The 13,684-nt window shown below is 42.3% G+C and overlaps 1 protein-coding gene across 1 annotated transcript in view; it reads right to left on the bottom strand.

Moving 5' to 3' along the window:
* KCNH5 (potassium voltage-gated channel subfamily H member 5) overlaps positions 1-4,082 on the bottom strand; it is a gene marked incomplete at its 5' end in the record, with an annotated part of 146,196 nt that extends 142,114 nt beyond the window's left edge. The window contains one exon of the mRNA XM_027900044.1: positions 3,959-4,082. Coding sequence (XP_027755845.1) covers positions 3,959-4,082 — 124 coding nt within the window. The remainder of the gene's footprint in view (positions 1-3,958) is intronic.
* Between the last annotated feature and the right edge of the window lie 9,602 nt (positions 4,083-13,684).

Genomic DNA, 13,684 nt, shown 5'->3' with positions numbered 1-13,684 from the left:
ATCTGAAGCTTCACATTGTGCTCCTCTGTCCTTTGTCAGGACCCAGAGCATGGGCATCAGAGCAGGCCCAGGTTTGCAGCGTGTCCCAGGGCAGCAACAGCTGTTTGGGAGGAATTATCCAGGACAGGTGAAGCACAGAAGGCATCCCTACCCAATTTACAGTGTTCAAGTCATCATTTACAACAGACAAACATCTGCCCAGGAGGAACAGCAAATACCCCTCAGTAGCTTCAAAACTCTGCAAGGTGAAGAGCACACATCATTTCTGAGAGGAAACAGTGCAGTTCCCTGGGTCCCACTGCACACTCAGTGGGGTATCTTGGCAACAGCTTTGGCATTGTAAGGAGGCCTTCTCACACACACAAAAATCAGGTCACAGTGGTATCATCCCAGTATCAAATCTAGCTTTTTTCAAGTCCAGCACACTGTACCCGTCATGCAAAATCCCATTTCTTTGAACACAGTGGGAATTTTGCCACTAGCTCCACTGGAGCCAGGATTTCCCTTGCAGACTCTTTTTAATCCCACTTGTGACGGCAGTAAATCAAAACAAGGGAGAGCAGAGATGCTGACCAAGTGTTTCAGTGGGAACAGTACCTATAAAAATCTTGGGTGCAAGGAAGGGTAAGCAAAGCAAAGCCTAGAGTGAATGTCAAGTGTCAAATGCCTGCTCTTCCAAAGGCTGGATGAGAACACAGAGCTTAACTGATAAGCAACAATATTTAGAAAACACTGATATTACTTGCAACATTAAACTGGATTTTAGTGGTTTATAACTGTTTATTCTTTCAGTGTATTCATGAAGACATACATGGTCATATCTAGGGACAACTGGGCATGAAACCAATAGTTTTCCTGGATGCTGGCTGACTTACTGATGCACCTCCAGGCAGGTTTTTTTTTTTGTTAGACAGAGGTTAAATGTCACAGATGCCCTGTTCCTCCTGGACTGTCAGCTCATTTTCATTTGGCACAGCAATGCTTCACAAGCACACAAGTAGTTCCACCTAAAAATTCTATGCATTTTAGCACTCACTCCCACCAATTTTTCTATATATCAGCCACGATACCCATGCAATTTTAGGTGCCATGTGCACTCAGAAAGAACACTTATCAACTCCCATCACCCAATATCACGTAGCCTGACTTCTGTGTACACTGTGCCTTTTTTACAGTGCCTGTGAAACTAGTGAGACTGGTATTTGTACTGAGGGGTTTCTAAATGGCTTTCCTGACAATGGGCCCATTGTTGCTGATTACAAAGATGAGAGAAGTGCAAAATCAAAGGGATTACCAGCCTGTCATACGACTAACTCATGGCTGAACTGGAACAAAAATCACTCACACCTCCAGTGCCTTCAGTTTTTCACCCCCTCCCTGTGATCCGTAGCAGCCAAGATCACCTGAGACTGAATACGATAATCACAGAATCACAGAATTATTTAGGTTGGGAAAGACCTTTAAGACCTTTAAGATCACTGAATCCAACTTTTAACCCAACAGTGCCAATCCACCACAAAACTATGTCCATAAATGCCACATCTACATGACATATGAACAGTCCCAACGTAGGGTGGGAAGGAGGATACAGCAAATACTTGCTGGACTGCCATGAGAAAAGCATGGGTAAAAGTAATTTGAAGGCACTTACAAGCAGGCACAAATTTACCAAACATTGCAAAAATTATAAACTGTCCTTTATCACACTTATGACCACTAATAACAGTGACTGGAATCAGGGGGTAAATATACATAATTTTTATCTGTGTTTTTAATTTAGTTGGATTTTTGACACTAAAAAGCTGTAAAAGCAGACCCTTCCAAAACCTGCAATAAAGGTGTGGCACCACAGCACCCTTACTCCAGAGCACTTGCCTTTAGAGCAGTAAAGCAAACATTACACATAAAGCAATTTTTATGTAAAATGTATAATCTGGGCATAACATTGAAAAAAATTGACTGTGAAGCTGACTCAGAAAATACTATAAATAATAGCTCCAGATATCAAAAACCCTCCAAAAACATTCTCCTGAGTAAGCCTAACCAGACACCATTGGCTTTCAAGACCATTTTGCTTTCAGTATCTCTCATTAGGGAGCAGCTTTAAAGACACTGCTCTGGAAGGCTACATGCTGTGTGTCAGACCAAGCTGAAATTCTGTCCAGCTCTCTGTTAATCTGAAGAGTGGGATGTCTCCTAAGAAGCAGGGAAAATCTGCATATGTCACTTGTAGAATCACAGAATGGTTTGGGTTGGAAGGGACCTTACAAATCACTCAGTTCCAACCCCCTGCCATGGGGTCTACACCTAGACCAGGTTGCTCCAAGCCCCATCCAACCTGTCCAAGAGACAGACACAACACTTTTGGTCATGCTTTGAAGTGTAGAGAGGGCTCCCCAAAATCCAGAGGTAGATGTACAGTATGAAAATTAAGGAAAAAAGTCTTTGCTACCAATTCCATTTTCCACAATAATTCCTCCTTGATTTGCATCTGCACAGTTCACCTCTATGACCTATTTGAATGTGGTCAAAACAGGATCCTTACAAATGGTAACAGGAGACTATCACAGTCACAATAAGCTCCCACAGGCACAGGGGAATCATTACCAGAGAGGTATTGCTAAACCTTCACTTACTCAACATTTTCCTAAAATTACATTCTATATTTGTAATTATTTTAATGGGCTCCAGCTATGAAAGTGCTGGCTCACAGCAAATTTATTTCAATATACAGGATGGCAGAGAGCAAAGGGGAAAGCATGTATGAATATCCAACAGCTGTGATAAGGTTGTTCCTTCAGCCCCACTGAGTATATCGACTCAGTTGCTACTGTGTGAATGAATATTTCATTTCAGCAGCACATGCCCATCTCCTGTCTATTTCCCATCAGAGGACACTTGGCTGCACAGAGCAACCCTAGATCCCCAAGGCTTCCTCCTCTTCCCTGCATGTGAGCACAGTGGCTACACATCAGCATGAGTTGCTTTCTGGAGTAAGCAATGACTGCCATCCAGGGACAGGCTCACTGCTCACCCTGCTCCCACCAGCACCAGCCAATCATCAGTGTTTGGCAGCACCCATCTCCCAGAAATTATGACTGTAGATCATAGAATCACAGAATGGTTTGGGTTGGAGGGAACCTTACAGATCACCTAGTTCCAGCCCCCTGCCATGGGCGGGGACACCTTCCACTAGACCAGGTTGCTCAAGGTCCCGTCCAGCCTGGCCTTGAACACTTCCAGACATACAGTCCCCTCCTCCCAGTGCCTGGAGTTGGCCAGTCCCTGAAGGCAGAAAGGGAAAACCAACACAAACTTGAATCTCAGCCATTCCTCGTTTGCCTTGCTCACGCACACACGCGCACACACACACGCGCATCAGGGATTCAGTCCTTCCCCAAAGCATCTCCTTTTAAAGGATGCAGCAGACCAGGCGCAGATGCATGTCTAACCACAAATCACAGCTGCTCGCTCCTGAAAGACCACCAACAAAAGGAAAAACCCATAAAGCTGCAATGCTTAGAGTAAACATATCGGCAGCTTAATCACCCTCTCGGGAACAAAGATGCACTTTGTGCATTACTGTGCTCTGTGTGTGCTTAGGGCCAACAAGGGCTACAGAACAGTCCACTACCTCCTGGCATGGTGACAGCAGAATTCAGAACAACCTAGCAAAAAAAGGTCTTTGAAGTATATTAGTTAACCTAAAAACCCACTCTTTACTGCATCATTAGCTAAAGCATATTTTTACCAATATTAGCCAGGATAAACTTCGAAGTGCTTTGCCATGTTCTGGGTAAGTTGCTGGTTTCATTCTCTGAAGCCTGTTCTAATACTTCAGTTTCCACAGGACAACGCCTTTCTTCCAGCAATCCTTTTTCCAACACCTCCCTGTTCTTCCCAGCAGGTTATAAAATTACAGGTGCATCAGTTGCCAACAGACAGACGGTGGGCATACCTGCAAGTGCTACTCTTCTGCATGACGTCAGCTCGATGGTATCCAGAGAGTTTACAAAAACCGTCATTACTATAAACTACGGGCCAGTCCACAATCTGGGCGTTTCCCAACAAAAAACTGGATTCTGAAAAGAGATAAAGAGAGACAGGGCTGTTATCAGTGGCAAAGTACAATTAAATCCTCTATGTGTTACACAGCAGTTGCTCATGGTGGTAGCTTCTATCGTGACGTTTCAGAGGGAACTGAAATCAAAACGGGCATCAGAAAAGAAACCGTGATGGAATAGGATAACTCCTAGTAATTTAAGCAGCTTCTTACACCCCAAAATACTGACATAAGCACCAATGTTTTAACAATTTAGAAAGGATTAATTTATTCAAAACACCTGGGCAAGCTACCATGTTTATTTCATATGTATCTCAGAATCAGCCCTAAATTAACTTGCAAACTGAGTTTTGAATGCTAAACTGTGTGTGAGCCCAAAGCTGATGGCAACTTTCTCACTTGAGATAAGTAACTTTTTCCTCCCGACAGGTCCAAGCTGGTTTTGCAGAGCACAGGCAGCATTACTGGGATGAGGGACAGAGAGTGTCAGGAGCCACTGGGAAAGGGCAAGTTGCACTTGTCACATCTCATAATACACCACATGCCACATCATGTCTGGGAGTGTGGATATTAACGGACCCATATGGAAATTTAGCATGATATGGGAACTGATGAGTGTCAAAGGGACTTACAAATTAAAATAATACCAAACAGGTACCTAAAGGGCCTACAAGAGAGATGGAGAGGGAATTTTTATAAGGGCATGTAGCAACAGGACAAGGGGCAATGGGTTCAAAATTACAGAAGGGCAGGTTTAGATTAGATATTGGGAAGAAGATTTTTACTGTGAGGGTAAAACCTGTGACCCTGGCACAGGTTGCCCAGGGGAGCTGTGGATGCCCCGTCCCTGAAAGTGTTCAAGGCCAGGTTGGATGGGACTTTGAGCAACCTGGTCCTACCAGTGGCAGGGGGGGGTTAGAATGAGATGGTCTTTAAGGTCCCTTCCAACCCAAAGTATTCTATAATTCTATGAATTTCAGTGGCAGTCTACTAAAAATGCAAATATGTGGGTTTGGCACATCCTAGTAACATGCATCCATTGCTGCAAATACAAAATATGGGCAGGGAGTATTTCTAGGAGGCTGAACTCAGGTTTAAATATCGCTTCAGTCATCTGTTCTTTCAGTCAGTGCCTACAGTTTATATGCATGGACTGGCACCAACACATTATGAGCTAGTCCTAAAATAGTTTTATTCTTCCATCCCTGTTTTTAGTAAGGCATTTCCAGAGAAGGAAATACTCGTTTTACTTAAACACAATGTTGTGGTATTTTATGTTCGTTGACACTGCAAATATTCCTAATTTTGTTTCAGAAATAATATTCTCCTTTCGTAGAGGTTCTAAAATTTTGTTCTGCAGTAATCTTCCGTGTTTTCTTTCTTTTTAATGTTAGTTTCCAGTTTTATTTTGACTGCAGCTGTGGAACTAACTGGTGCTAAAAAGCTAACTAACTAACTAACAATGGTGCTAAAAAGCTATTAAAATATGACTATTAACGCTCATTGCTGCATAGAAATTATAGGAAATGTTCCTATCAGCAGCTCTTGTGGGGGAAAAAATTAAGGATATTTTTACAAATTTTCCTCATAATAGCCATGAATGGTTATGACAACTGCAGACATAATACTAAGGTCCACAGATTCATTTTCACATAAAATGACAATGGGTTTGCATGAGCTACACACTACCGGAATGTACATAATGCAAACATTATTCTATTGAATTAGGAACATGCACTAAAAAAAAAAAAAAAAAAAAAAAAAAAAAAAAAAAAAAAAAAAAAAAGTGTATTTCTTTTTCCTTTATAACCATGAATTTAGAAAAAAATAATCTGGAGATTATTGGATTATGTATAGAAAAGCAGATTTAAAAATATTTAAAAGCCGACCAATGGGAGAAATAGCAGTTTAGATTTTGGGAAATCTAACACTTTTAAGCCCAAAGCACTTATTTGAATCCATCACAAATATTCTTAAGCCTAAATGTCAACTTTTAAAATTTGCTTTCCTACCCAAAGGGAGGTGCCCTCGCTACAAGCAACAGGAGACACAGAGAAAAGCCTGAGCATTACATAAACTCACCCTGGCTTCCCACAGCCCTCTCTGCCTGGGGACTCAGCCCAGCTTTCCTCACCATGGCACAGACAGTAACACAGGGGACATCCTAAACCCCTGGCAACCAAAGGGTTCCCTGTAGCTCATCCCACTGTATTCACGCTTCCCCAACACCCTGCCTCTTCTCCAATTTGGAAAAGTGGAGACACCACCAGCCCTCTAAACTTAACAGGCTCTCCCCGTGGTTGCCACCCCGCCACCATCACGTCCCAGCAGCTGGAGAGGATGGGATCATAAGCAATTCTTAATTTCCCATTCCACCAGGAAACAACCAAGATTACAAGCCCTCTGGTTAAATTCGGAAAGACTGTCTTCATAGAATTGTCTTTTGCCGAAATTCTGCTCACATATCTCAGCACAAAGGGCACAACCTGGTGAGGAGAGGCTGCAATGCCAGATGCACTCATAGATGCTCTGCACATCTCTGAGCTCCCCAGAGGACCACAGTCCAAAAGCAGATAACCCTGTTCCAAAGCCTCCCCATCCACAGACATAAACTCCATTGTGTACTCCCACCACGTAACTGTTTCAGGACACAGAGTACACAGCAGAAGATTCACGTTGCAGCCAGCAGCTGATAAACAGCATTTAATGGTTGCCTTTTATGGATTTTACACTTCTTCGCATCTGAGGGTCTCATTTGATAGAGCATTCACCAAACTGATAAATCCAAAAGAAACTCAGGAGGGAACAAAACAGAAAGCCCAACTATTGATAGATGAGTTGGGGTTTTTTTAAATCCCATAAAAATTAGAAGGAAAAAAAAAAAAAGACACTAGGAAGTATCTTGGTTGACACTGGTAGCATTTGTAATGTTAGATCAGATACATAGTATATGTACTATAAAACTGACCAGATATTAGACTATGTTTTCTTTTGTCCCAACAAATTTTCCTTTACTTAACTGACTTCTTTTTATCCTTGTTCCCTAAGCAAGTAAGGTTTATTCATCCATGCTCCACATGTGAATATGAATCATGGAATTATTTAGGCTGTAAGATGATGGAGTCCAACTGCAAGCCCAGCACTGCCAGATCCACTATCAATATGTGTGCGTGTGTCCTATTCCAACTGAAGGAAAATCCTGAATCAATGTTTACCTCTTGTTAAAGACCAGTAAATTTAACTGTGGGCACAAAGCCACAGGAATCCACATTCCATTAATGTTGCTGCTCACTGAGCAGCTTGATAAAATTCAAAGAAGAAGAGTCAGCATATGACCCTTGTGTTTTATTTTGTACCCAAGTCTCAGCATCTACAGGACTCCCTATATTTAACCTACCCTATATTTTATCAGGAGTCATGTTATTTTCTCCAACCAAGACACAATTAATTCTTTCCTATTTCCACAGTTTCTCCAGATCAAAACTCCAGACAGATTTAACTCTACATTTTCCAGTCCATACCCAGTTGCAAATATCCAAACTGTGCACTGGATTACAAGACACTTTGAGAGAACCTCTCTGTTTTGGTCATAATTTCTTAAAATCATATCACCACCACTAACTACTCATCGAAATTCCACTTCTGCAGTTACCTCCCCTGAGATGGATCCACAGCCAATCCTGGACTAAATGCCTGACTTGTTTCTCTACAGCTCAGACAAACATGGTTTCCTTGCTAAGAAAGGTCCATCACAGTTGTGTCTTTGGTTACAGTTTCCATTAGTCTTTAGCAAATTCCACTGTGTTCCATTTCCAGCTGGCTGCTTGAACAAGGTGTAAGAGACAATGGCAGGAAAAGCCCTATTTCCTCTCCACCTCCAGCTGCTGCATGGCAGCCAAAATCAGAGGTAGAGGCAAGCTCTCCTTGCCTGCTCAAGTCTTCAACAGATAAAACTCATGTTTTGTGCCTCCTTCAGAAGAAAAAGAAAAGGAACCAGCAAAAGGTCTGCAAATGGCAGAGTGATAAGCATAGCAAGGACACCAGCACTGGCATCTCCACAGCTTTATTCCTGTCAGATTCAATACACAAGAGCTATATTCTGCAAACAAGTTTTCTGAAAGAATATGTTGTATAGGAGGTATTCCAAACAACAGTATTGCTTAACAGAGCTGAGCTACTAATAACTGGGCAACACCAAATTCATCCCTTACACCCATAGTGGAACAAATGAATTTAAGTAAACCACAACTTCACCGAAAGAACAGTATCATAGGAGGGACTGTCAAGGATAGCCAGAGTTACAGATGGTAATGCATAAATACAGCTTGCATTCTGCCATAAGGCACTAGTAACTAGTCCAGTATCTGTGCTATGGCCCAGAAAGGAAAATCTTCTCTTTCCATGTACAGCGGTTCCCAATCTCACCAGTATTTTACTACAGAGACTGGGAACTTCCCCACTGGTCAGCTGGACATTGGCCACTGCTGAAAGCAGGACTGTAAATCTGACAGACAATGGTCAGATCCAGCACAGGAAACTCTACGTAACTGGGATCCAGATGACCATGGGGTAGTATCGCATACTCCGAAGAGATTAACATGCAGCCAACTTCAAAACTTGCATGATGATTAGTCTGAAATCTCTGGTAATGTATTCATCCTTGCTTGGATTTCTCCAATGCACTAAAAATGCATTTCCACTTCTCATTTCCTTAGAGATAAAAAGTCAATTTTTATTATTTCTAAGCTTGTCTTGATGTCCTTGCCTCCATCAATCATTTTATTCACCCATCCCCCTTTCTGATATACTGCAGAGAGCCCAAATCACAAATTTGTAGGTTGTATAAGCTCTTTGACTAGACCTCTCTAAACGCCAGTGTCTGTCTGTAAGAGCAGGGGAGCAGGTCTCTGCCAGCAGACTCATCTGTCTCAGAGTTGCTAGGTTCCTCTTAGAAAGGCAGCAGGCTTTTTATTAGCTATTATAATTCTCCTATTGACAAGGTTTAATACTTATGGCAAAGAATCAGGGTATTAGAGGCATACAGTTAGCAAAATTTCAGGTTGTTAAACATAATTGAGGAAAACAATTTTTAAAGGCACTGCACTTGCTGTTGCCACACTTCTATTTTGTATAAAGGCTCTTTTGCATGCAGGCAGCCAATGCTGTAGAGCAGCAAGCCTTTAATCTTACTCTATCTTGCAGTAGCTAACACCCAACACGGCACTGAGCCTTGTTTTGTTATTAAAACAAAATAAAAAGACCACAGTGTGCAAGCAAATTTTTTAACTAACAAAATGCCCAAAGCAGTGTAAAATTCATGTTATGTAATGACAGGAGAGCAAGAACAGCTAAATCATTCCAGGAGATATGCTTAGCCAAGTGAGAAATGCTGCCTCTAATCATCTTTTCTCAAGAATGCTTGGGTACCACTTGTAACCAAAATTTTTTAAATCACCATTTCAGAATTCCATCTCATCTCGAGCAAATAGGCAACTGATCTTTTCAGAAAAATCGCAACTGAAAAGATGTTCTAAAAAATGAAGTACTAGAAGAACAAAAGTAATAATAATGATTATAACAACAAAAAAAAGCAGTATTTCCATCTGGGAACAAACTCTTAACTCCAGCAAATTTACACAGAGCTGTTCTTCAGAACTATTACCCTTCCACTCCAGAGCAAATGCAGACTGGATCTGACAGGGTCTGTGAAACATCTGGAATTTGCCTTTTTGCTAATGTTGTCTTATAAAAGCCCCAAACTACTTAAACTGCTGTCAGCTGATTCTCCTTATAACTACACAAGGTCAGCACATTGCTGCAGACTTGTTTAGAGCAACCTGGAAAACTAGTGGTGATCCCCTGTGTGTGTGTGCTAGGGAGGACTGTCCTGAAAAAGTTCTTCTTCCTAATTTTCTTTTGGCTTTCCTGAGCAAGTCTTGGCCCTGACAATGCTTGTTTCTGCTGGTGCTGTTTGTGATTACTCCAACCACATGCTCCAGATGTACTGCATCCCAAAGGAAAACAGCAAAAATCCTAATCCCTTCTGGAGGGTGCAGCCCTCTGAGATTTGCCTCAACGGGCACCAACATCCCTCCAGCTCTGGGGCCGGCTGCAGACAAACCTCTGTTCTTGAAGCAGCAACTTCCACCAGCACTTTGTACTCCTTGCTATGAAACCACAGTGCTGTTTTCTAACAAAGCTATTATTTCCCCAGTGCCTTTAAAGCATGCAAAACATCAGTGTCATCCAATTTATCCAGCACATTAAGCGTTGCTTGCCTGAAAAAGAAAAAAAATCTCTCAGAGGACTAACTCTTTACGTCACCTTTCTGTGCTAGCGTTGTCTTTATTTAACACTCATATTATGAAAATGCAAAGAGGGCTAAACCCAGAGCAAGGTGCCACCATACTGACTATGTTGAAATGATCTATTTCCTGCCCCAAATAAGTGTTCCTCAAGTGAAACAGAAGACAATCCAGCATTGGCTGAAATATTAAATCCATGTGCAAGTCACTTAGCTGAGAACGCAGCAGCTTTCAGCAATTTAGCAAGCGAGCTTGAGAAGCAAGATTAGGGGCTGCCTGAAATTTACCTCCTGAAAAACTTAAAAAATTAACTGTAATCATTCTGAATGAGAAAGCCCCCCAAACAGCCCCTGCCTCTACTGTGGCACAACTTCACTGGCCCCAGGAAAAGCTCTGAGGCAATAAGGATGAGACAGCATCCCCATAAGTTGCCTGAAAAATGACATTTCATACAATTCTGATCCCAGTTTCTCCCACACACATCCATTTATCCTAGAATTAAACTAATCCTCACCTATCCCGGTTATCATCTAAATGCCACTGCTGAATCTGTTCTCTATTAAAATTATGCAGAACACAACATAGATGTACCGAGACTAAATTTAAACTGGAGCACGCTGCAGCTCTCACTCAAGGCACATAGGCACCCTCAGGGAGCAACCAGAAGCCAGATTTCTAGCGTTATACAAACGAGAGTGCTGGCTCCATGCTCCCAGAGGAGAAAACTGTGGTAACGGGAGCTGTTCAGACACAGGGGCTCCTCTTGCAAACACTCAGCCCGCAGCCACTCCTGGCTGCAGTTCCACAGAGCCTGGCTGCATCTCAAAAATAAAAAACTGCTTCAGCAGAGATTCATCTGCCTCAACCCTGCTGTCCCCTCTGTGCCAGTGGCTAAAGCAAAACCATCAACAGGACAGATCCCTGTCCAGCACTGAGGTGATGCTTCAGGTGAGTCTCCTCAGGGGCTGTTCTCAGCCAGAACCCCTGCCGGGTGTGGAATCAGGCCGTGGACATTTGGGATACCCACGGCTTGGCATTTACAAATAGCCAGTCACTGAGTGTACTGCTTAAACAAGCATCATCCTTTTATTTCATTTTATCAGATCAGAAAATCCTATTTCCTTTAGCTTTCCAAGAGAATAACTTAAAATCCCAGTTAACCACCAAACAGCACTGTTTTACAACAGGCTAATTAAATGTATTTCCACAGTTCGCTTCACTTCCTGACATTATTTTTTGGCTGTATACTACTTCCAACAGCAATAAAAAAACCTGAGTGTTTACTCCAAAAAAAAAAAAATCAATAACTCCATTTTTTTCCTTCTCTCTCAGGTTTAAACATTAACCTGGGAAGGCAACAACTCTTGCAGTGACCTCTTGTGGCAACGCTGAGCAGCACTCAAGCTTCCCCCAAAAGAAAAGGACACCTCTCCCACCACCCCATCCCACCAGTCACAGGCACAGAACGAATTATAAGAAAGAAAAGAAATATAAGAAATATATGAAAGAAAAGAAATACAAGAAAGAAAATAAATTAAAGAAATTAAATAAAGAGACTAGGCCCACAATTAGAAATTAGACCACAAAGCAGCTGATCAGATCCCAAGGAAATCCATCTTCTCCTTCAAGCATGGACGGAGCATTCTTTGGGTTTCTAAATTAATACAGTGGCACAGAGCTGCCACAACCATCTTTTTTTATATAAAAAGTAAAAAATTTAGACCGTGCAAAGCCCCCCCGATTTCAGCAGCAGTCAGATACGCTTGATCTTTCTGCGCTCAGCAAGCCCACTTGAAAAATAAGGAAAGCAGGGCACTTGCAGTTGAAAACTCCTCACAAATGTCATCTAGTAACGCTTCTCAATGTAAAAATCCCCTTTGCATTAGTTTACGTATCAGCAGGCACCCTGCAGTCATAGGAATTGCAAAATGAGCCCTGTGCCTTCCAATGCCAAAGGAAGCCCTCATGACATAAGCTCCTTGGTCATCCCTTCAGTAACTTCTGAGCTGAACTGGAGGATGGAAACTTTCACCCCACAGTGTATCATGACTTTTATGCAGGGATTTAGGGAACCACTGAGCTTCGTGGTTTTTTTGGAGGATCCCAAATGACAGACATCCGGTAAACTTGAAGTAACTTGCTTTCAAGTACTTTCTCTCTGCAGCATGTGTAATTTAATTTGTGTCAGATAGAAATGTAGTTCGTTTTAATTTAGGGGAGAGAAGCCCACATGTATTGCCTCCCATGGGAACAACATTTCATCACCCTGCCTGTAAGACAGGTACACTACATGAGCTAGTAAGAAGGACAAAAGAGAAAATAGACACTTATTTTACCCGTAATACCAGTGTAATAAAAATTAAAAAGATGTCTTAGCACTACAGATGTGACTCTTGTTTCCCTGCCCCTTCCTGGGTAACCTGCCTTGACAACAGAGTCACCTGGGAATGCTCACCTGAGTCACAGGGACCCAGCATGGCATAAAGGTCTGTGTGAAGGAACTGCTTTGTAGGAACATGGCACAAAGCTGAAAAAGACCAGGAATTACATGCTAGCTTCATTAAAGCTCCTGCTGAAATTCCCACGTAAGCCTTGCAGAGATAAGATTTCAGCCCAGTGTCAAAACATGTTTGTGAAAGACCCACTTTCCTGAAGAAGCTTCCAAAAGTTATTATAACAGAACCAATATCCAGTAATGAGGACTCTTGTCAAATAGATAAGATTATATAAACTCTTCCACTAAATTCAGCCCCTCTTCCAAACTGTTAACAGACTTTACTGCAGACTGCTACAAAGTCCCAGTTCCTTTTCTCACAAACTCATCCTCTACCCTAAAAGAGAATTATGATAGTAACACACCCTTAATCCTTCTGCTGCTAGAGTATGTGAAGGGTGAAGACGGACAGGCAAGACAGACAGGTTTTCTGCCCCTGTGTGCGTGGCTCAACTTGCCAGATGACTCTGCCAGTGGGACAGGTCCACAAAGCCCAGCCCTGATCTAGAGACTCACCCAATTCTGTACCTGCTGCACTTACGCGATACTGAGCCGAGGTCAGTACGAGCAGGAGCTCTGAATGCACTGAAGAAGCAAACAATAATATCAGTAATAACAGGCACAGACTGCCGAGAACATCCAAGGAGAGAACATTGCCCTAAGGATGGTCCTTATTAAAAGTCCCAAATACTAATGGCAGTAAAAGGCAGCCACCTTAATGTGATTTAACCCAGTGCTCTCACAAAACACTTCTTCTTTCAGCTCAGCAAAACACCTGGTGCTCTTAAGATCCAGGGCGCAGCCAAGGCTGTAGCGAGATCG

This window comes from Empidonax traillii, unplaced genomic scaffold (genome assembly GCF_003031625.1).
Source record: "Empidonax traillii isolate 1590-97213 ecotype Southwest subspecies unplaced genomic scaffold, ASM303162v1 scaffold701:size746704, whole genome shotgun sequence".
In the NCBI taxonomy this organism is placed as follows: Eukaryota; Metazoa; Chordata; class Aves; order Passeriformes; family Tyrannidae; genus Empidonax; species Empidonax traillii.
The sequence above is the reverse complement of the archived record's forward strand: the minus strand, read 5'-3'. Positions and strand labels throughout refer to the sequence as shown.